The sequence below is a fragment of the Bactrocera neohumeralis genome, chromosome 6 (assembly GCF_024586455.1).
Source record: "Bactrocera neohumeralis isolate Rockhampton chromosome 6, APGP_CSIRO_Bneo_wtdbg2-racon-allhic-juicebox.fasta_v2, whole genome shotgun sequence".
NCBI lineage: Eukaryota > Metazoa > Arthropoda > Insecta > Diptera > Tephritidae > Bactrocera > Bactrocera neohumeralis.
The window spans coordinates 29,420,693-29,442,779 of record NC_065923.1 but is presented as its reverse complement, the minus strand read 5'-3'; the positions used below and the strand labels follow the sequence as shown (position 1 = coordinate 29,442,779).

General features: G+C 32.9%; 1 protein-coding gene across 2 annotated transcripts in view; it reads left to right on the top strand.

Annotated features, from left to right (window-relative positions):
• LOC126761047 (paramyosin, long form) overlaps positions 1 to 22,087 on the top strand; it is a 30,868-nt gene that overhangs the window by 5,262 nt on the left and 3,519 nt on the right. The window contains exons 3-7 of one of the 2 annotated variants that reach the window (XM_050476953.1): positions 7,671 to 7,757; positions 7,858 to 8,024; positions 11,948 to 12,819; positions 12,901 to 13,028; positions 13,097 to 13,209. In XM_050476953.1, coding sequence (XP_050332910.1) covers positions 7,671 to 7,757; positions 7,858 to 8,024; positions 11,948 to 12,819; positions 12,901 to 13,028; positions 13,097 to 13,209 — 1,367 coding nt within the window. Of the gene's footprint in view, positions 1 to 7,670; positions 7,758 to 7,857; positions 8,025 to 11,947; positions 12,820 to 12,900; positions 13,029 to 13,096; positions 13,210 to 15,104; positions 15,234 to 15,299; positions 15,430 to 15,719; positions 17,233 to 22,087 lie in introns of those variants that run through there. The other variant, XM_050476954.1, reaches the window with a different exon arrangement.

Sequence of the window (22,087 nt, the reverse complement as noted above, 5' to 3'; positions counted from 1 at the left end):
GGAATTTTTAGGACATAAATCAAAATTTGACACCTCTCAAACTATCAGCTGTCAAAGAAAATTTTTATTTTTATATATGTCTTATACTCTATGGGGTACAACAACGTAATACTGGAATATTTTATGACACAAATCAAGCATTTCTTATTAATTAAATTCTTGTGATATTTGACAAAATTTGACACCAGCCAAACTATCAGCTAAAACTTTTCCAAAATATGTCTCACATTTTCTTAGGTATGGCATGAAAAATTCTGGAATTTTTGGACTTGAATACTATTTAAAATAAAATATATATGTTTCTTATTTACTAAAATTTTTGCGATATATGTCAAGATTTGATGCCAGTCAAACTATCAGCTGTCATGGAAAAACTTTTGATGACATATAATGAATAAAGTATTTTCTTATTTATTAAAATTTGTGTGATATAAATATATCTAAATTTGACACTTGTCAAACTATCAGCTGTCAAAAAAAAACCTCTTCAAAAATATTTATTACATTCTCTAGAGTACAAAATGGAAAATTCTGGAACTTTTAGAGACGTAAATCAAGTATTTTTCGTGTATTAAAATTTTTGTGATATGTATCACCATTTTGCATCTGTCAAACTATCCCCTTAGAAAGAAAACCTCTTCCAAAATATTTCTTCCATTCGCTATGAAATGGAAAAATCCGGAATTTTTATAACATAAATCAAGGTTTTCTTTTTCTATAATATTCAACTGACATATCTCAAAATTTGACACCTGTCAAAAATGCATACTTTATACATATATAAAAAATTAAGAAAACATCACTAAAATATTTCTTACATTCTTCAAGAAGCAGGACCAAAAAATATGGTGAATTATGAGAAGGAATTATTATAACAAATTCCAGTTTTATTTGTCAAAATTAGACATCTGTCAATTCAGTTAAAATATGTCAATATTTACTAAATTCGCGTTTGTTGTAACCCACGAGCAGCGCAATCAAATTAAAAATCGTAGAAATGTATAATGCTAAGGAAGCATTTGAATTTGAAAAATTATTCAGTAGAATTTGAAAGTTCGGTTGATTTTGATCAACATCGGATCTCAATTAAAATGGTTTGGATGCTCTGGAAACTTTTTAAGAAACGATGTACAATGTTTCATCTATTCATTTAGATTGTTCCGGCTCTCCAGTAAAAATTTATTGACAATTCTTAGAATTATTATATAGCAATTAATACAAAAATTGAGTTATCTATCAAAAACTTAGATAGTACAATAGAAAATAAGCGTTTTTTGAGCAAACAATGGGAAGGGAAACCTGAACCACGTAAAACTACCTATGAAATAGCTATATGCAAAATACTTTCTATTTTCTATAAGACTGCAACTTAATCCTTATTTTTTTTATTATTTTATTTTAACTTACGTTTCTAGATTTGTTGTTCAATGGATGTTTATTCAACAAATCATAAGTTCCAAATTTATGATCGATATATGTATATGATTTTCGAAACAGATACTGTTTTAAGTACCCTTTATATTATACGCCAACTCTTGTTTTCTTACAAATGTCTCACTTCAAGCATATTTTTGTCGTCCCATAATTCCTTACGAGATCAGCTGACGACCACTTAGACTTGTCGTGTTCCCATATTAGCTGTTAGCCTTTTAGAAGATTCTCGGCACATAGTATTCTGGCGACAAGTGTGTCTGTGGTTAAGTGTACTATATGCATTGATATTTTATATCTAATAATATGTATATATACACATATGTAGGTCTAAATATTCAATGAGTCACTGCAAAGTGTGTGTCCATGTGTCATTAGTTTATTTTTGTAAAACAAATTTTCCGTTTCTTCAATTCCGAAAAACAATAAAACTTTTGTTCGACTTTTAGTTTCACCGGTGTTTCTTCACATGCATGTATGTGTGTATATGAGAGTTTATTTTATGCTTCCCAGAAGCTGCTGCTTATTTGATGCATAAATTAATGGATTTCGCGCTGGAATAAAATTCCCTGGGCGCCATGCGGTTCATAGGTTTGGGAGTTTAAAAATTTCACCTATTTTACACCGCCATTGACTAATTTTGTTTTTGGAATTTTGATATTTTGCAGTTGCAATTTTCAAGGAATTATCGATGCAAACTTGTATACTTATTTAGGAATACAAATTAAGTACATTAAGTCAAAGAAAAATCAAAAACTATACATACTATACATATTTATTTGTTAATTAGGGTGAACCCTATTTGAGCTTTTTTCACAGTCTGTTAAATTTCTCTGTAATCAGCTACAGAGTTCTTTAAAATACACGGAATGATAAATGTTGTGATATTTTTTATTAATGAAAAAATTTTAAATAAGTTAAAAAAAAACATTTTTATAAACTTTATAATTTAAAAAAGTTTTTACTTAAAAAATAATTGTTGATACATGCTTTTAAAAAATTATGAAAAAGAGAACATTTTAAAACTGTTTTTAAAAAATTTAGATATCTTGAAAACATAATTTTAGAATTTAAAAAAATTCGAAAAATATCTTTACCAACATTAAACGCTTTTGAATTAGAAAAAATGTAAAGATAAATGAAATCAAAGGTTTAGAATCATTAAAACTCAAAAAAAAAAATTGCAAAACTAAATTGAAAAAATTTTTTAAAACATTTTTTTAAACTTTAAAAATTTCTTCTTCATAAAAATTGTTGACAAATTTTTTTAAAGGGTTATGAAAAACATAAAAACAGAGAAAATTTTAAAAATGTTTTTAAAAAAATTTAAAAATTTTTAAAATAAATTTAAAAAAGTTTTAAATTTCTAAATTAAAAATAAGGTCAAAAAATATATTTACAAGCATTGAAAAAAAAAAATTAAAAAACTATGACAACAAAAATAAAAAGTTTACAAATTTTTTTAATTTTAAAATAATTTCAACTTAAAAAAAAATTCAAATCGTTGTAACTATTTTACTTGCCATCTGTGTAATGGAATTTTGAAAAAATATTGCATACTTTTGGAAATAAACTTTAAAGGTTTTTAAATAAAAAAAATATAAATTAAAAAAAATTAGGTTTCTAAATTTGAACCAAAAAAAAAACAAAAAATGTATACAAAAATGTTTAAAAAATTTTAAATTAAAAAAGAAAATTTTCAAAATTTGATTAAAAAATTACTTCAAAAATCTTTGAAATTTAAAGATTTTAATTTCAAAAAATGTCGGAAAATGTCTTAACAAACTTTAAAAATTTTAAATTAGTAAACATATGTATTTTGAAATAAATTTTAAAAATTGTAAATCCAAATAACAAAAATAAATATACAAAATTTAAAAAATTATGGAGGAGAGAAAATGTAGATCCATAAATTAATTATTTGGTACATTTGAAAAAAAGAATTAAAATTTTTTATTAATGTCGAAAATATTTTAAAATGTTGTATATAAATTTAAAAAAGTTCGCTCTCTTATGTCGCTTTAACTATATAAATTAAATACTTAACATTATCTACATACATACATATGAAGTAGCGTCTCTTTACTTTCATTATTCAAACTTTGAGTACAATGTATGTATATAGTACATATGCATATACATATGTAAGTATCTATGTATATATGCACTGCATTCACCGCAGTAATCGAACATTCCATGTCTCTAGCCTGTATCCAAGCGCACACGTTTCTACTTACATATACATATATATCTCTTTACATATGTATAGACACCATTGTATACCTCAGAGTTTCGCCTTAGTGCGTTCGCAAATCGGGCGCTTTACCTCGCAGCGCGGAGTCCACCTCTTCGACGAATGCTAACACTGCTCATAATAGCCGCCACAAATGACTTCCAAATGTTTGTGCACTCCTACACGGACATATTATACACAATGTTGCCTTATTTTGTTCGCTTGTGAAATTTGGAATGATTTTCATATTATATGAATTAGGTCATTTTAAACAGAAAACTCTAACGGGCAAAAATTCTAAAGCAAAACCAACACACATTGCGTTTTGTATATTGCGCACCGCTTTAATTAAAATCATTAAAATATTTTCCATGCACTGAAACACCAATAAACACATAACTAGATATACATATACCCGGCATGTAATTATAAGGAAAATAGTTTTTATAATCTTGCACTTGTGTTTATGAGATACGTGAGTTCTTGAAGTAGGTTCTAAAATACACAAAATGTGTATACACATATAGAGGCATATTTATATCGGCATATCCACATGTTTTAGCGTTCTAACACCTACAAAATTCTCTAAGTTCAGCTGCATGTTGCAATTCTGCGTGACTGCTCTGCGGATTTTTAAGTTTGCTGGCCTCTTGCCACTGCAAAATTTACACAAAAATTAAAAATAATTATTACTAAATATCAAAATTGTGGGTATATTTTCATTAGTGCGAAAAATTTGCTTTGCATGTTGTAGGTGTTGATGGATGCCTTGTCATGTTTAGCTCATAACGGTATGCATAATTTTGATATTAAAGCAGGCAAACTTTCAAATTAAACATGAAATTTAATTAAAATCGAATGTCCATGTTGTCTTTCGGATAGGACAATTTTGAGTTTGCAGAAACAAACATTTTCAAAAAATACCTTAAAGTTCCCTGGCAGAGGTTGCATCCGAGAGGAGCAACGAAAATTCGCATACTTTTTATAGTAATTTAGTTAAAAATAAACTAGCGAACTGAAGATTTGCATCAAATTTCATGTTTCCCAAAATTATCTAACTAAGTGTGCATAGCCTCTAAAGTCAGCCACTAGCCTCAAAATTTGGAAAAAAGGTTAAGTTGAACAAAGTATAAGAAGTGAGAGAACAGTAAGGTTAAACCCAATACGAAGTAGGCACATTCAAGTTCCATTCTCATCTGCAAGTTCTTGTTATCATATCTTATTTTCTTCTACAATATATCTTTTCATCAAACCCATATCTGATGCAATTTTTTGAAGGGTGAAATTGCTTATCGAGGGAGATATAAACTTTAAGAATTGTTAAGGATGGAGCAGTGATATTGTTTTTCGAGGAGAGATAACCCATAATTTTCCATCTCTTGCGTTTTTCCATCATAGATATAGTTTAGCTAAACTAAACATAATCTTTTCTGATAAATGGATTTCCAATCAGTTTTCTTGGCACATTAAGTTACAACTCCTTTTCGACTCTTAAAAGTTAAACTGAATTGGAGAGTTCGATTTTTGTTTATCTTCATTATCTACATATCTGCTTACTACACTTTTTTTATATCCTTTTTATACCCTCAAGATGGTATATTAAGTTTACCAAGAAGTTTGTAACACCCAGTAGGAAATGTCGGAGACCCTTTACAATAGTAAATTAGTGATTTTTTTAAGATAACTGGTCAAATGAGAAAGTTATCTATACCAGCTCTTCAATCTGAAGTTTGCAGGTGTTGATATGAACTTTGAGCATAGTCGATTTCGACTCCGCCTGTCTGTTTATACTTGTATATGCGCAAAATAGTCTCGCAAAACTAGTTTTTGAGATATCGTTCAGAAATTTCACACACGTCCTTCTCTTTCCAAGAAGCTACTAACTTGTCCAAACGCCGATATCGAATCACTATAGCATATAGCCGAAATCGACTACGCTCAAAGTTTATATCAACACCTGCAAACTTCAGATTGAAGAGCTGGTATGGATAGCTTTCTCATTTGACCAGTTACCTTAAAAAATCAGAATGGATTATTTTCTAAAGCAATGATGGAATTCCGAAGAAATTGTTCAGAACGGAACACATATGTATATCTGCAATACAAAGTGTACTTTCTAAATAAACAGCTTGTATAGAAAACATGTTTTTTTTTTACGAGATATCTTCACCAAATTCGTCATGAGTCATTGTTCAATGCAACTGTATAATCTCCGAAGAAATTGTGTAGATCGATTATTATACCATATATAGCTCCAAACAAACTAAGCGATCATAATAAAGTTTCTTTGGAAAATTTTGTATTTTTGAACAGTGAAGCTGAAGTTATGGTTTTTTCTTGTTTTTGGAGATATTATATCAAACTTATCCTCAAAATGCTGGGTTTAAAAAGAAATATGAAAATGTATTCCAATTTAACCAATGACATAACTTAAAAAGCTTAAATTTTTTATCAAAGAAATTTACTTAATTTAATTGTAAATAAAATGCAAAATATTTAGTTATTCATCAATATTTAGTTGGTCGCCTTCCCCCACCCCACCAGATGTAATACACGAATTCCAACGATTTTTCCAGTCCTCGAAACACTTTTCATAAGCACATTTTGGGATGGCCTTCAGCTTCTTAAGCGAATTTTGTTTTATCGATTGAAAACGGAATCCATTCCAGTTATTGCTGACTTCTTTGCATGTCAAACTTATTAACCCAAATATCATTGGCGGTTTTAATGCTCTCCATGAATGTGGGGGGTTCGGAATTCGCGCGATCAAGCATGTCCAAAGGGACCTGTTTACGGTATTCATTTTCATTTATCATTATCATTAAAATCATTCGAAAGGACTCGCGGGAGATGTCGAGCTCTCTTGCCATCTCTCTAACACTTGCCTGACGATTTTCAATCACCGTATCCTTCCCTTTTTTAGCGTGGCATTTCTTCAATGATCTCTCGACAGCCTTTATTTGATCCATTTTTATCGCAAATCGCAACGCACTATTGAGATGTACCGGCTTAAGCACCTGCTGTAAATCAACTGGTTAACAGATCGCGCTCATATTTGGCATAGTAATTAAGGACAGTCCTGCCAACTTAGCAAAGTACATTTTTTTCGAAATATCATTTACTCGGGAATTTAATTATAATTTCCTGGTGCTTTTTTGTTACAATATATTTCAGGGCATGGTTTGAATTTGCAGCACATTAGTATCTTAAGTCAACCTTAACGTTTTTTCCTTCACCAAAGTTGTATTGGAAAGGAAAACAGAGTTCTCTCAACTTACTAAATATAACGACAAATGTAAACAAGTACCGTTATTGATATGTATTGATAGACAACAGTAGGTACAGTATATATGAACTTTTAGCTATCACAACGGACCGGCGTTCTAAGCTGTGCAAGTTAGATCCCCGTTAGGATCGACCGCTTAAACTAACCTAACCAATAAAAAATAAAAAATTCTTGAATTACAAGTATAGAAATATTTATTTCGAAGTTTTTTTACCCACATTCATGCACAATCTAAAAAATATATTCACAGTAAAGCATCTTTAACGCAAAACAAAATAAGTAAATAAATAAAATTTCAACTGTTAAAAATAAAAATTCTTAGTGCTTACATATGTATACATTACTAGACATTCTAAACGCTTGTATATGCTTGTATTAGATGATAATAACTATCGAAATAGGCAACGTGAGTAAGCGCAATGAAAATACATAGTCTTTCAAATAAAGGAAGCGCTTTTCAAATAAAAATTTTTGTCTGTATATAAATATTTGTATAAGAATGAAGTATACAAAAAAAATTATAAGAATGTAAATATATAAAAAAAAGTGTAATGAAACATAGCTACAACTGTCAATATTTATAAACAAATATTTTTTTATACACTTAAACATTTTTGCTCGTGCGTGAATTTCTGTTATTTTCTATAGAGTTCTGGGAAATTGTTTTTTATTGCTTTTTTCAACCGAAGCATTCTAATATGGTTTCAACAAATTTTACAGATCGAGCGCGAGAAGGCCGATCTCAGCGTGCAGGTCATTCAGATGTCCGAACGTCTTGAGGAAGCTGAAGGCGGCGCTGAACATCAGGTGAGTGCAACAAAACACACAAAAAAAAAATTAAACTTTTAAAACAAAAATTATTGTTTTATATTATTAATATATTTTTCGTCTAATATACAACACACAGTTCGAGGCCAATCGCAAGCGTGATGCCGAATTATTGAAGCTGCGCAAATTGCTTGAGGATGTGCACCTCGAATCCGAAGAAACTGCCATTCTTCTGAAGAAGAAGCACAACGAAATTATTGCGGATTTCCAAGAACAAGTTGAAATCCTAACGAAAGCGAAGTCCAGGTGAGTGTGTCGTTTGCAGCAAGCGAAGAAAGCAATGTATTAAAGAAAGCTTTGGCTTGCTTTTTAGCAGAGCTTTTTTAGTGCTTTTAACTTAGCGTTTAATTTAGTGCTTGAGACGCGCTTGTTTTATGTGAAAGTTGTTTGTTTGAGTTTTAAAATATTTTAAAAAATATATAAATACTTTTATATACATACTTATATGTAGAAGAAACATATATTCACTTAAAATTAAATAACGTAATATCATAAGTTTACAGGCGACGGAAAAAACGATATAATAGAAACCACTCATAGAAACCAAATTTGAGTTTTGGTTATTAAATGGTTATATTTTGGTTATAAAGTGGTTATATATTGGTTATAATTTGGATATATCTAACAGCGTAAGCTGCAAATTTTTTGCTACGTATAGGTAATATGATGTTGTGAATCATAAGCAAAAAAAAAATCAATTTCGATTTTTTGTTGATTCGTTATTTTGCATTTTAGGTGACGATATGTACTTACTATGTAGAAAAACATATGTATTATATACATAATACCTATAAATCTTCAACTTAACCCGTTGCACATTGTAACCATTGTAGCCTACACACACACCGTTATACATTTGTTGTCAATTCATTGAACTTAACACTAGTAACCCAACTAAAACGTCGGTCACCGTGACCTCGTCTGCTCATGCTCGTAATTGGGCTAATATGTCAGTGAGTCAGTCAGCAAAAATCGTTTTGTTTAATGTTTATACGAAAATGTTGCATTTTAAATGCGGAAAATTATTCACACAAAATAAATAATCGAGTGCAATGCGCTTGACATACAGTGTGTACAAAAAGCAAACATACCAACTGCATATAAATTGCAGCAAAGCGTTGAAAACCGTTGTTTATCTAAACAGAAAAATCGCTGTGGCTACAAAAATGTCTGAAATGTATTAAAATGTGTTGAAATATAGCAGACGATTATACACATGTGTATGTAATTACTTGTATATAAATAGTATATAACATATATAAACACCGTTAATGTATGTAAGTGTCGATGTGTAAGCGCGCAGGCGATTGCGAAAAGTGTTCGTTGAAATCTCATATTTCCAAAATCCAAAAATAACACAAATCGTGTCGAAATATTTTTCAAGGCTACAGATACACACAGCCGTTGGTAGAGTGGGAGCATTGCTGCTGCAGTAGCTCACCGCAGCTGCGCACTGTATACAATATGTTAGCTGATCTAGCATACTTACTGTGCACCTTATAAGCTTTTTCAGTGAGCTATTTAACTTAAAAACTCGAAATTTGTAGAAAAGTTGAATATTTTCAAAAAGTTTTCAAAACAGTTTTCAAAAACTTTCCAAAACAGTTTAGAACTGATTAAAATTTATTTTGTTATACGCTGCATTTTTTGCTTACTCATACACTACATCCCGTAATTGGTAACTGTGTGTGTGTGCCTTTAGCTTTCACCTGCGGTCCTGCGCATTGCCATGCCTAAAAATCATATTCGTGAGCTTATAACGCAAACTATTCGGCCCACTCCCACTACTACAGCGCCGCTATGCTGCGTTATGCGTCTGCTAGTCTGCTGGCTGCTGCGCTTTGTTGGCTAGCAAGATATACTTTAGACAAGCGAAAGCTTTTGCCGCAAAAGCTCACACCTTAATGACCAATGAGCCGCGTCGAAAATCTCTACAAAGTTATTGCGCTGTCTGCTTCTGTCTGTTCTTGCATATTTTATTTATTTCTTTTGTGCTTTACTCAAATGTTCAGCACTTATAGCAAAGAATATAAAAGCAAAAGCATAAATATATGCATACATACATATATACATAAGTTGAGTCGAATAATGCGCGCATTTATTTTTAGAAAAAATTTTGAATTTTTCCTACACATTTTTCCACCTTTTTGCCGCACGGCCCACACAATGTTGCGCCGGTGGTTGTTAGCTGTTTGGCTGGTTCCGCTCAGCTTCTCCGCACTGTCGATCCAAATAAGTCTTTGATTTAGTAAATATTCAACGTGTTATTGTTGTTGTCTCTTTTTGTCAAATTCACCTTTATGGAAATTTGATACTTTTTTTCTTGCATGAAGCAGTTGATGTGCGAATGTCGAGCAAATGTAGAATTTATGAAGTTTTCCTTGAACAGGATAGGATGGGAAATATGGTCCTAGTAACTAAGTAACGGTAATCGTTAAAAAATTTCAAAATAACATTCTTTAATATACATATGTAGTTCACGAAAATTTTTAATATCTTTTTTATGGAATTAAAAAAAAAAATTAGCATTGCAACAATTTAAAAATTCAACTCTCTAACCAAATTCTCACATAATTTTTTAATATTTAATTTTAATTTTAATTTAAAAAAATTATTAATAATATAATACATTACGCACCGTAATAATACTTTTCTTTAATTTTGATTTTCAAAATGCGAGCTGGTGGCGCATATAGTCACCCCTAGTCGATCTTTCAGTTTTATCCGCACGCACAGAGTCCGCACTGAGAAAGCTCTTTCATGCATATTTTTACTGATAGTTTATGCACTCCCTTAGAATAAGCAAGAATTAATTCCTTACTATCAGTCAAAATATGCATAAAATAGCTTTTCAAGTTGGCAATGAAAGAAATATTAGTAGAGTCGAATAACTTCGGTAGCATCGAAGATTAATACCCCACTTGGATTTGGACTTAGTGTGCAATGACCATGCTCAGTTATTAGCATTGGTATTTATTGAACCACGCTATTTCGTTTTCGAACTACATATAATAGATAAAAAAAAGCTCAATAAAAGCTTACAAGCTTATCGTATAAGCTTTTCGAAAAAGAAACAGTTATTTGAATAAAGAGTTGTAACCAAGTCATGTTTATTTCTCGAGTTTATTGTCTGTATTAGTGTTGAAAATTGAACACTGCCCACAAGCCTTGAGCTTTCCATGCAAAATATTGATTTAACTTGTTTTAAAAATCACTTTTTTGGTAACTAAACTTGGCCGTTCAATACATTTTTTAATTAAAATTTTCAAATTACTCGTTAATTTACTCAAACACTTCTCAAAGCTCAGGGGCTCACATACACAAGACATAAAGCTGGAATTTATAGAACAACCTGAACTTCACTAGGATGCAATCCTATATTGACAGTATCAAAATTATATGACTTTCTGACAAGAAGAAACTGCTTAGAGAAGTAAATTCGTCTTTCTGAGTACTTGTAATATACCTACACTTTTTAAACTCGAGTTTAACGTCAATTTTTGTTGCTTCACGTTAACCCTTTTTCGAGAAAACATCTGACAAGAAACAGCTTTTCCGAAAAGGTTCAAACTTGCAGTTTATTGACAATTTCTGATGACGTTTTTGGTGTTTATGGATAACCAAACCTCAAAAAATGTTTCTTAAAACGAAGAAAAAAGAAAAGTTCCAGAAAAACTTTTCAGAGAAGACATGAAAATTGTTCATAGACTTTAAACTTGAATTTATAAGGCAGCTGGAATGAACTTAAGTACATTTTAAAAGAACCCAAGAATCGATTAGGCTACAAAGAAACGGACGCTGATCAAATCTATGAATAGAAAATTTTGAACTCCTAACCACGTTTCCTTTTAAATAATAGTACATATTCTGCAAATTCTCTAAAAGTGGGGTATTTACAAAAGAATTAGATTTAAACTCAGTCGGTTAACTGAAAGATTTTGTCTCTATGGGTCAATGCAAAACTAAACTCAGTTATTTAGATTATACCCAGCTTATCACCGCTGCACATACAATCGACTTTAGAGATAACGCTGCCATGCATACTGCTGCCGCTAAGTATTCTATGTTGATAAATAAAATTCCACTTTGAAACACTATCAATTAACTAATTATTCCTTTTTGTACTTATATATTTCATTCCTTGCACTGACTCGAACAAACTTATGCAGGGCTGAGAAGGAGAAATCCAAATTCCAGGCCGAAATTTACGAATATCTCTCCCAAATCGAATCGTTCAACAAGGAGCGTATTGTTACCAGCAAACATGTTGAACGTTTGGAAGTCACCATTTCCGAATTGAATGTTAAAATTGAGGAATTGAACCGCACTGTCATCGATATTACATCGCACAAGACCCGCCTGTCGCAAGAGAACATTGAATTGATCAAGGACGTCCAAGATCTCAAATCCAACCTGGACGCTGTCTCATATTCCAAGAGTCAAGTTATCTCACAATTGGAAGATGCTCGCCGCCGTTTGGAAGATGAAGACCGTCGTCGTTCGATGTTGGAATCTTCCCTTCATCAAGTTGAAAGCGAATTGGAATCGATTCGCATCCAACTCGAAGAAGAATCGGAAGCACGTATTGACTTGGAACGTCAGCTGGTCAAGGCCAATGCCGATGCTATTTCCTGGCAAAACAAATACCAGACTGAAGTAGCCGCACGCGCAGAAGAGGTCGAAGAGATCCGTCGTAAATACCAAGTGCGCATCACTGAACTCGAGGAACATGTTGAGTCATTGATTGTAAAGATCAACAATTTGGAGAAACAAAAGACTCGCTTGGCCAGCGAAGTGGAAGTTTTGATTATCGATTTGGAGAAATCGAATAACACATGCCGCGAATTGACCAAGTCGGTAACTACCTTGGAGAAACACAATGTCGAATTGAAGAGCCGTCTCGATGAAACAATTGTATTGTTTGAGACTAGCCAACGTGACTTGAAGAACAAGCAGCTTGAATTGCAACGCACCGTGCATGAATTGGACAAAGTCAAGGATGCTAACAACACATTGGCACGTGAGAACAAGAAATTAGGAGGTGAGTACAATGCGAACTAATACACTTACTTATTTCGTTTATATTATAACTAATACACATTATATTCACTCTTCGTCGCAGATGATCTCCATGACGCCAAGGGCACACTCAACGAATTGAACCGTCGCTTGCATGAATTGGAATTGGAACTGCGCCGTTTGGAGAATGAACGTGATGAATTGACTGCTGCTTACAAGGAAGCCGAGGCTGTAAGCATTAGCAACTAACCATTCAGAAGAGAAATGATTAATGTCGTTTTCTTTTTTGTCTCATACAGGGTCGCAAGGCTGAGGAGCAACGCGCTCAACGCTTGTCTGCTGACTTCAATCAATACCGCCATGATGCCGAACGCCGCTTGGCTGAGAAGGACGAGGAAATCGAGGCTATTCGGTAAGTCGCTTAAATTTAACTTTCTAACTTTACCACTCACTTGTGATTTGGAGATTTTGTATTGTGAAAAGTATTAAAATTTATGTGCCATATAAGATTTTGTTTTATATCTGCATATATCTATGGTGAATATCTGAAAAATGAGTTCTGGTCATTCTATGAAGTGAATCAAATGGAGATTAATCCAAAGATCGTGAATTACCTTTTTGCATGTTCCGTGAAAGTTAAGCATGAGCTTCGAACGTCTTAATAATATCGTAAAGATTTCGAAGTATAAAAATGAAATATTCCCAGTCTATTTGTTTCAGAGACCTCACTGACTATCATTCATAAAAATCGGCATTCAAGTTTTTGGGATGAGAAAGTTTCCTATGCCGAGATTTTGATAGAACTGGCCATTCACACAGAAAGTGGAAAACTCTTTGCTCATTTGCTTCTAGGTTAAAACTGCGGCAAGTATTGTTATAGGGCAGCCCCAAAAGGTCCAAGCCCCTTTATAGAAGCTGTAATTCTATACTAGACTATTACTAGACCTATTTAATATGTATTCCCTAGTATTCACATACTTACTTCTGAAATGTATGCTGTGTTATCTTGCAGTTGAGGATTGGTTTCTATTTGTTCAAAATGCGTATAGAGCTCTTTCTAAAGTGGATTTTAGTTTGGCGAACTCGTCTGCATTTTCGTTGCCAAATATATTCCCAAATTATGGACAAATAGAGTTGATGTGCCAGTAAACTTAAAGTTTTTTTTCAACGTTGTTGTTGTAGCGGCAGAAAATTGACAGTTCTTGGCCGGATAAATTCCGGTTTCGATCCGGTTACGTAGCTGACTACGCTGGAGTTAATCTCCGATAATGGGACCTGGATATCCTTTTGCTACCTGTACCTGCCCGTTGTTATTCAATAGAGCTTCTTAAGTCTTATCTATGCCTAGTAACTACTAGCTTGTTAAAGACTCGTCCATAAAACCGAAATATGTAAGACCGCATTATTCTTGAGATGAAAGAGGTTAGGTTGGACTTTGAAGGTACAGAGCTGGAGAGAGACCACCCTGAACATTGGATATCATTTTGCAAGTCACACTTGAGTTCATCTATCCTGTCGCTATCTTAAACGAAAGAATTGTCTCGAGTACTCTACAAAAGTCGAAAGGTTACAAAAATAGTAGAAAGTATAGCAATCATTCAGTATTTTCTGTCTCGATTAGTTAAATCAGTTATCGAAAAGGGAGCACTACTTCTGAACTCAAAAGGCTGTTATCAACAATAGACCCTTGCAATGTCCTATAGAACCAACATAAATACGAAATCAAAGCAAAAACCTTAAGGGAGGAATATACTTCGCAAAAAAAATCTATAAGCCGTGAAGATATCGATTTGAGTTTTAGTGGTAACCATTCGAGCAAAAAGTGATTGAAACCAATTTAAGAGATCCGTATTCAAACAATTCGCGAGCTCTTTTTGAGTTGAAAGATTCGTCATCAACTTGTCAGTATTATACAAAAATATTTTTTATAGTTCAAGTTTGGATTCTTTATGAAAATGTCGTATATATGCTGGTATTTTAACCCGGCAAACCTACAACTTCCGCTTGATAAAACGTGAATGTGACGTGTAAGGTCATTGCATCATGAACAACAGAGAAGTAAAAAACCACGATATTATCACAACGGCTATTGACTTATTTTTGGCACAGAAACTAGCGACACTATCAATGCTAAATAGAATGCTTCCTATAAATTCCTCGGAATAAAGCAATGAAATGCATAGAAAATAGGAAAACAAACAACGATTCGTACTAAATCGATACGAATTGATCGATCGATAGCGGAAAGCAACGCTGTATACTAACTGACCCATTTTGCATCAGTACGATTTACAGAATTGGGGGTATAGCATCGAATTGAGAAGTTTACGAAAAAACTCTCACCAAAAACCCTTTTCATAACGGAAAAATCCAATATTGATATTTCTAAGCGCCAACAGTGAACGAGAGTTAAAGAATCAAACGCGATCGTGTTGAGTAAGTGTGATGAAGGAAGCTTATGAAATTTGAAAAAATAATGAACTTCTTATGAAACTTGTACAGCCACAAAGTGAACGTTACACAATCAATTCGGCTTGCTAAATGAACTGAAGGAGTAAAGAACACGGATTAAAGGATAAAAGGATAAACGAGACAGCTCGTTGCAGTTATTGTGAGAACATTTAGTTGGAAGGTAAATATATGGAAGTTTTCCAAGTGATCTTGAGCTTTGAGTGTCATAGCGCTGAATACTCTCAAGTTCCTAGTGTCCTAGAGAGAGATGATCACGATCATTTGCTCGGATTTCATAAAGGATTCCATGCATTATGACAGCTCAATATAGCCGCGATCATGGCACAGCTCTAATCTTATACGATTCTATTGCTGGCTTCCTGCTGAAGTCAATGCAATGCCAAGCAGAAAAATAAAGCAAACTCTCGCAAGTGAACACCGATTACTTAAATACATTAAATCTTTTTATAGATCGCGCCAAGTGTTCAGCGAATTTTGTGAGGCCAGCGAAAATAAAACCCAGCAACAAGCTCTACGGCCAACTGTGGCGAATGCAGAAATCAGCAAAACTCGAAAATCGCGTGAATGTGAATGACGCTCGAAAACGCTGAAGCAGCAAACGTTGACTAAAGACGAAACCAAAGCGCAAGCAAAAAATCGACGCCAAACAGAGACAGCGAAATCAGCGATCGCCTGCAATTTTTCGTCTACTGTGACTGCAGATTGCTCAGCAAATGCTTTTTTATACTGAAATCATTTAAACTAATTGTATTTCAAGTACAAAACATTTCTAATAGTCAGTTATACACACACTTACTCAAATACAAAAACAAAACAAACGAGCTAAAACGAAGCCAACACGCACTGCCCTAAGTAACACAGATCGCAACGAATACAACAACTGATCCTCATCTAGCAAAAGCGAATAGCGCTCACCAAAAAACACACAGCGCACGCAAACGAAACTAAAACACTTGAAAGAGCTGCGTCCCATTTGACCAAACAGCGCAGCAACGCCAGACCCTTACTGCAGGCGCTACAAATCGACAAACTCACTGTGCGCTTCCCTTGCTACAAATCTAGTTTGCTAAACCGCCACCCTCCCTCTACCCTTTACTCCACCCAATTGTGGTTATCTGTCCGAGCGTAAAAGAGAAATCATGGCGCTCACATACAGATTGCGTCCCTCGCGTACCCGCCATTTGGCAACACACGCCTATGAGGACAACTATGGCTACACAATGAACTTCTATCAGCCGATGCTCGATTATTTGGATGCGAAAACAAAGAAACTAAATGTCGATCCGCCGCACTTGCCGTGGTCAAGTGAGCGCGGTCTGCGACAATATCGCCCCTCCAACCCGGTACGTCGTTACGATGCCGACGAAGTGTTGCGCCTGTCGCGTGCCTGTGCCCATCGGGCAGATGAAATTTTACTTGATTTTCGCGTTAGGAAGCGTACACCATTCAGTGTGATAAAACTCGCCGACGCAGCGCGTGTTCACAAGCATATAGAACCCGATACGGTAATTGAACGCTCGCGTGAACGTCGTCGTCGCCGTCAACAGGATTTAGAGGATCTAATACGTCAAGACACTTTAAAAATATTACAACGCATACGTAGAATGGAGTTGGATAATGATTGTGCCCGCATGACGGACGAATTTAAACGTTCGATTCGTGGCAAATCCGCCACGGCCATAGCACAGGCGCTCATCTCGGAATCCGAGCGTAATATCAAGACTTCGAAACGTGAAGAGGAGGACTTCCTCGCACAGACCTTGGTGCGTGCAAGTCGTGCTGCGAGTCGTGCACGCTCCGGTTCACCGGAGAGTCGCATCTCATCGCATGCCTATCACATCGAATTGATGGATGAACGCCTGGTCGATAAGCTCGATCATCGCGTCTCCTCATCATTGCATAATGTTAAGCGTCAGTTGTCGACGCTCAATCAGAAGACGGTCGAATTTTATGCGGACTCAAGGTGTGGCATAGATGATAAGTGTTGGATATGTCGCAAAGTAATGCGTACACATCCCAAATTGAAGGACTATTCCTATATATATTGGCAACATTATTAATTTCACTACAAGTATGGGTACGAGTAAAGGTAGGGTAGGGTCTAAAGAACGCACAAACTCGAAAAGTGAGTTTTGAGAAGGTTAAGTATGTGGCGTGTTAGTTTGTTAGCAAAATTTTGTAGTCGTCGTATTGAGTGAGCAAGCTTAGTGGCTGTGCTGGAGCGCAAGTTTGGCGTGCGCTGCGTAAGTTCTCCACGTACTAGCGTTTGTGGGTAAGGGTTTCCATTATACACCAATTTAAACTCCACATCAGTTAATCTATTTAAACTGGGACTCATCCACCAAAAGTTTGCAGACACCTAAAAATTACATTTCGAAAAAACAAAACACTTTGCAAATCTTCCCTAGCGCACGGCCTACCGCCTGCTTAGCGCGGTTAGGCGCATAGTTGCAAATTATTTAACATTCAAATGCATGAAATACCTTTTAGGACGCAGCCGTACACAAATTTACATCTGTACATATCTACACAAACACCTATAAATCTTTAAAAGTCACATTAAAGTGCACATACTTACACACACAAGTACACATTTACGAACATAATTTCTTGCTGTTTTTCAATTAAAATGATTAAATTTTCAATTCAATGCATTTGTCTCTTTATTTTCGCAATATTTTCTCACTCATCTATTTGCGAAATTGTTTTTTTTTCGCATAAAATTAACGCAAAACCAGCGTCGAGCAGTTCGCCGCAACATTTCTGGCTTTGGGTTGTGAAAAACAAACTAAAATTTAAAACAAAAATTAAAGAAATACAAACAAAATCAGAATTTGCGTTTGCTGTATTTTTGGCAACAAGCGCATTAAATTTTTCAACGCAGAAATTTAAAAAAAACTAAAAAAATTAAGCAAACAGTTTTTCATGCATTTTTGTTGTTGCAGTTTTTAAAAGCTACAAGTTTTTGGGAAGCTTGCGTTCAAATACCAAATTTATTTGTTTAAGAAGAAATGGGCTGCAGTGCCTTCATATTTACTACACAAACAAATATATTAATGGCGTGAGTAGAAGATCTATTCGATCGGCCAGTCGGTGAAATCGCTAAGTAAATGAAGATGATGAACGCTGACAGTGCAATCGATCATTGTCGTAATTAACGGCAATGCATATATCGAGCCAAACGCACAGAACTTTTGTGATTTATAGGGTCGTTTGTCAATGCAGCTGATTTGCTCATATTATTGGGTAAATTATGCATATACTTCCGTTATAGGTGCTTACGTACTTATTTCTTATGAGCAGATGGCTGGATTATTATTTTTTTTTTTCTGAGTAAAGTAAAGACAGAAAGGCAGATTGAAATTAGTAGGCTAGAAATCATAAAGCTTGGGATAGATTATTTCTAAGAACTATTAAAAATTTCAAACTTATTTTTTTCTTAAGAAAGTATAGGTTTTTTGAAACAAACTATAGATGAAAGATTTTAGATTTTTTTAAAACCCCAATAACGCCAAAAATATGATTTTTTTATTTTTTTTTTAATTTTGCATTTAATTTGTTAAAAAAACGTAAGTCTAATGCACATACGCCTCAAATTTACAAAAAAAAATTTTTTTTTTTTAAATTGCTTATTAAAAAAATATTTTTTTTTTTTGAAATATGGAAAAAAATTCAAAGTAGGCGAAAAAAAATCCAGAATATTTAATTATCTCTGTCCAAACTTTACTAACAATATTCTAAGAGATGAAATTGTTTTAAAACGATCTCTCCATGAGACAACCATTTTCCATTTTTCGCTAGTCTAGCTGATATTATACGATTCTACAAACACTTAAAACTTTAATTGAAAATATTTTTGAGTAGCTTCAAATTAATTCTAAAACATTTGAGAAAGCATTTTTAGAATAACTAAGTATTAAAAACAGTTTTCGAAAATCGAGAACGATTTTTGAGATTTTTTTAAATTTTTTTGAAATGTCTATAAACATTTTAACATTTTCTCTGAAAATGGGCTTGTATAAATCTCGATATTGCTTTTTAACATAATGATATCCTTAAAAATTCAAATTTTAGGTGACAAATTTCAAAAACTACTATTTCGAAAATGCAACATTTGAAATAGGTTTTGAAAATATACTTAAATATGTAATTTTTTCTTATAAAAACATTAAATAAACTATTTGTAAGAATAACTAAGTACGAAAAAACCGTTTTCGAAATTCGAAAACAATATTTGAGGTTTTATCAATTTTTTTTAAATGTCCATAAATAATTTAACATTATTCCTGAGAATGTATTTGTGCAAAAACTTTGAACTGCTTTTTAATCACAAGATTTCTGCAGATTCCAAATTTTGGCATAATGATAAAAATAAAAAACTGCTATTTCGAAAATTCGATATTTGATATTTTTTTCTAAAATACCTTTAGAATAGAGAGAATTTATAATTTATAGAGCAATGGAAACAATTTTCGGATAAAAAAAAATTATTTTAATAAATATGGCTGAAATATTATAACTAAATAAATTATTAAAAAATATTTTTTTTTCATATTATTTTTTTATCGCTGTTGCTAACATATCACGGTAAACTTTAATTACTTTTACAAATTAAACAGAAAAACAAATCCAAAGTATACCATACGTAGTACTCAACTCTGATTTAATTACATTATTTATGGAAGAGACCCAATTAAATTCATTTATTTTTTAATTAATTTTTTTTTTCAATTAAAATATTAAACATCCGATTTTTTTTTAATTGGAAATTTTTTAGAACCCAGTGTATAATATTTAATAGTTTAAGCAATTCAGTCGGAATATTATATTTTTAAATTTCGATTTTCGAAAATTCGAACTTTCAAACAAATTTTGAAATTTGAAATTAATTCGCAGCTTCTAATTATTTTAATATCTACATACATATGTCTTGGATATTAAGTTCAATTTCAATTAAAAAATCAACCATTTTACTGCATCGAGGTGTCAATATAACCTACTTACCATATGATCCGCATCAACCAATAACATATGTATGTATATGCGAGTATATAATATATAATTATATAATATTTCAAAACAAAAAGCAAACTTTGCAAAATTTCAATACTAAATGGCATAAACAAGCAAAAAAAACATTGCAAAATTACTCGTGCGGCCTTCAGAGACGCTTTTTAAATTTCTTTATATTTTATTTTTTTTTTATTTTAATTTTTTTTATTTTAATTTTCAATTGTATTTTGCTGTCCTTCAAAATAACAAATACTTAAATAAAAAAATCACATTTTAAAAGTTTTGCAAGCAAAGTGATGCCTCATGACAGTTTCGAACGCAAGCATAATGAAATTTGCGCAAATACAGGCGCTGCGAAAAGCAAACGTACACAAATAAACTAAAAGCAAGAAAAAAAATATTTGCAAATTAAATAAATCTCGGCAAATGTTTAAGGGATTTTAAAGTAATCACAGACTAAATGAAACATAAAAGCCGTCAGCCAGCCAAACACATTAGTGTGGATTAAAATTTAGTATGCAAAAAAGAAAAAGAAAAATTAATGAAAATATATACAAATGTGAAGGAAAGCATTAAAATTTAAAATAAACACTATAAAATGAAAATTTGCGGAACGGAATGCTTAGTTACATAGATGCTAATGTTTAATTATAAAAATAATGCTTACAGTTATGTGGTGTTTTGAGATTAGTATGCATTTCTGTGCAATCTAATGTAAAAAGGAAAATTAGTTTTTGTTTTTTTTTTGAGAGATTAGATTTTTTTAGTAACTTAAGTACCAAAAAAATGTGAGCATAAAACGAAATCAAATAGATACTATATATTAAAATATTTACAACAAAAAATTATCTCCAAAAGCAACGATAAACCTTCCCTTTACTCTCATTTCAATTCCTCTCTCTACTATCGAACTTATATCCTTAAAAAAATACGCACGCCTGCAGCCCACCCATTAAGAAGTATCAAGCATCCCTGACCATTTAAGGCACATCACATCACCATTACTTCATTTGAAAGATCGCCCACAGCATATCCCAAATCTGCACAAACTAGTCATCATTGCCGTCGCTATGGCGACCCAAATATCCACATACCGTTGCGGCAATCACCTGTGCAACGTTTGCCAAGTAAAAATAACAAACCGCGTACAAACCTGACAACATCCACCATTCCTAAGGGGCTGAGTCATAAGCGAACCCGTTTGAGATAATCTCGATGTGGCATCACAACCTAAATTAAGAAGCATTACAATTGAATTACATAATATTTATTTTGTGCGATTTAATAGCAACATCAATTGCATTAAAATACTTAAATACATTGCGAATTAACAGCTAATTTTAGTTGGATGATGCATCAGCGTAAATGTCTGCATTGGCATGCTTGCAGAAAAGCCTAAGTAACAGATTGGAATGCGAGTAATTGTGACAAGTTCGCTGATTGACTGCATTGGAAACATGTGTATGCACTTTGAGATATTTGTTCACACAAGAATTCGAATCACCTTTGTTCTGGCATTTCATTGCACATACATATGTACATATGTATATAAATATACTCATATACATATACGAGTATGTACCGATTCTCTGCCAACCGCTTTATCTTTTTATTGGCTTACACCTTTGAAGTGAAAGATACTTTTTTGAACTTTGTGTTTTCGAAGTTTACATATTGAAGACAATGTATTTTTGATGATTGAATGTAAAAGAAATATCTAATATGCAAAATGATCGATTTGTGTGTTGAAAACACATCCGCCAGTTTTGGAAAATTATTTTGTTCTAATTTCGAAAATTCGAACT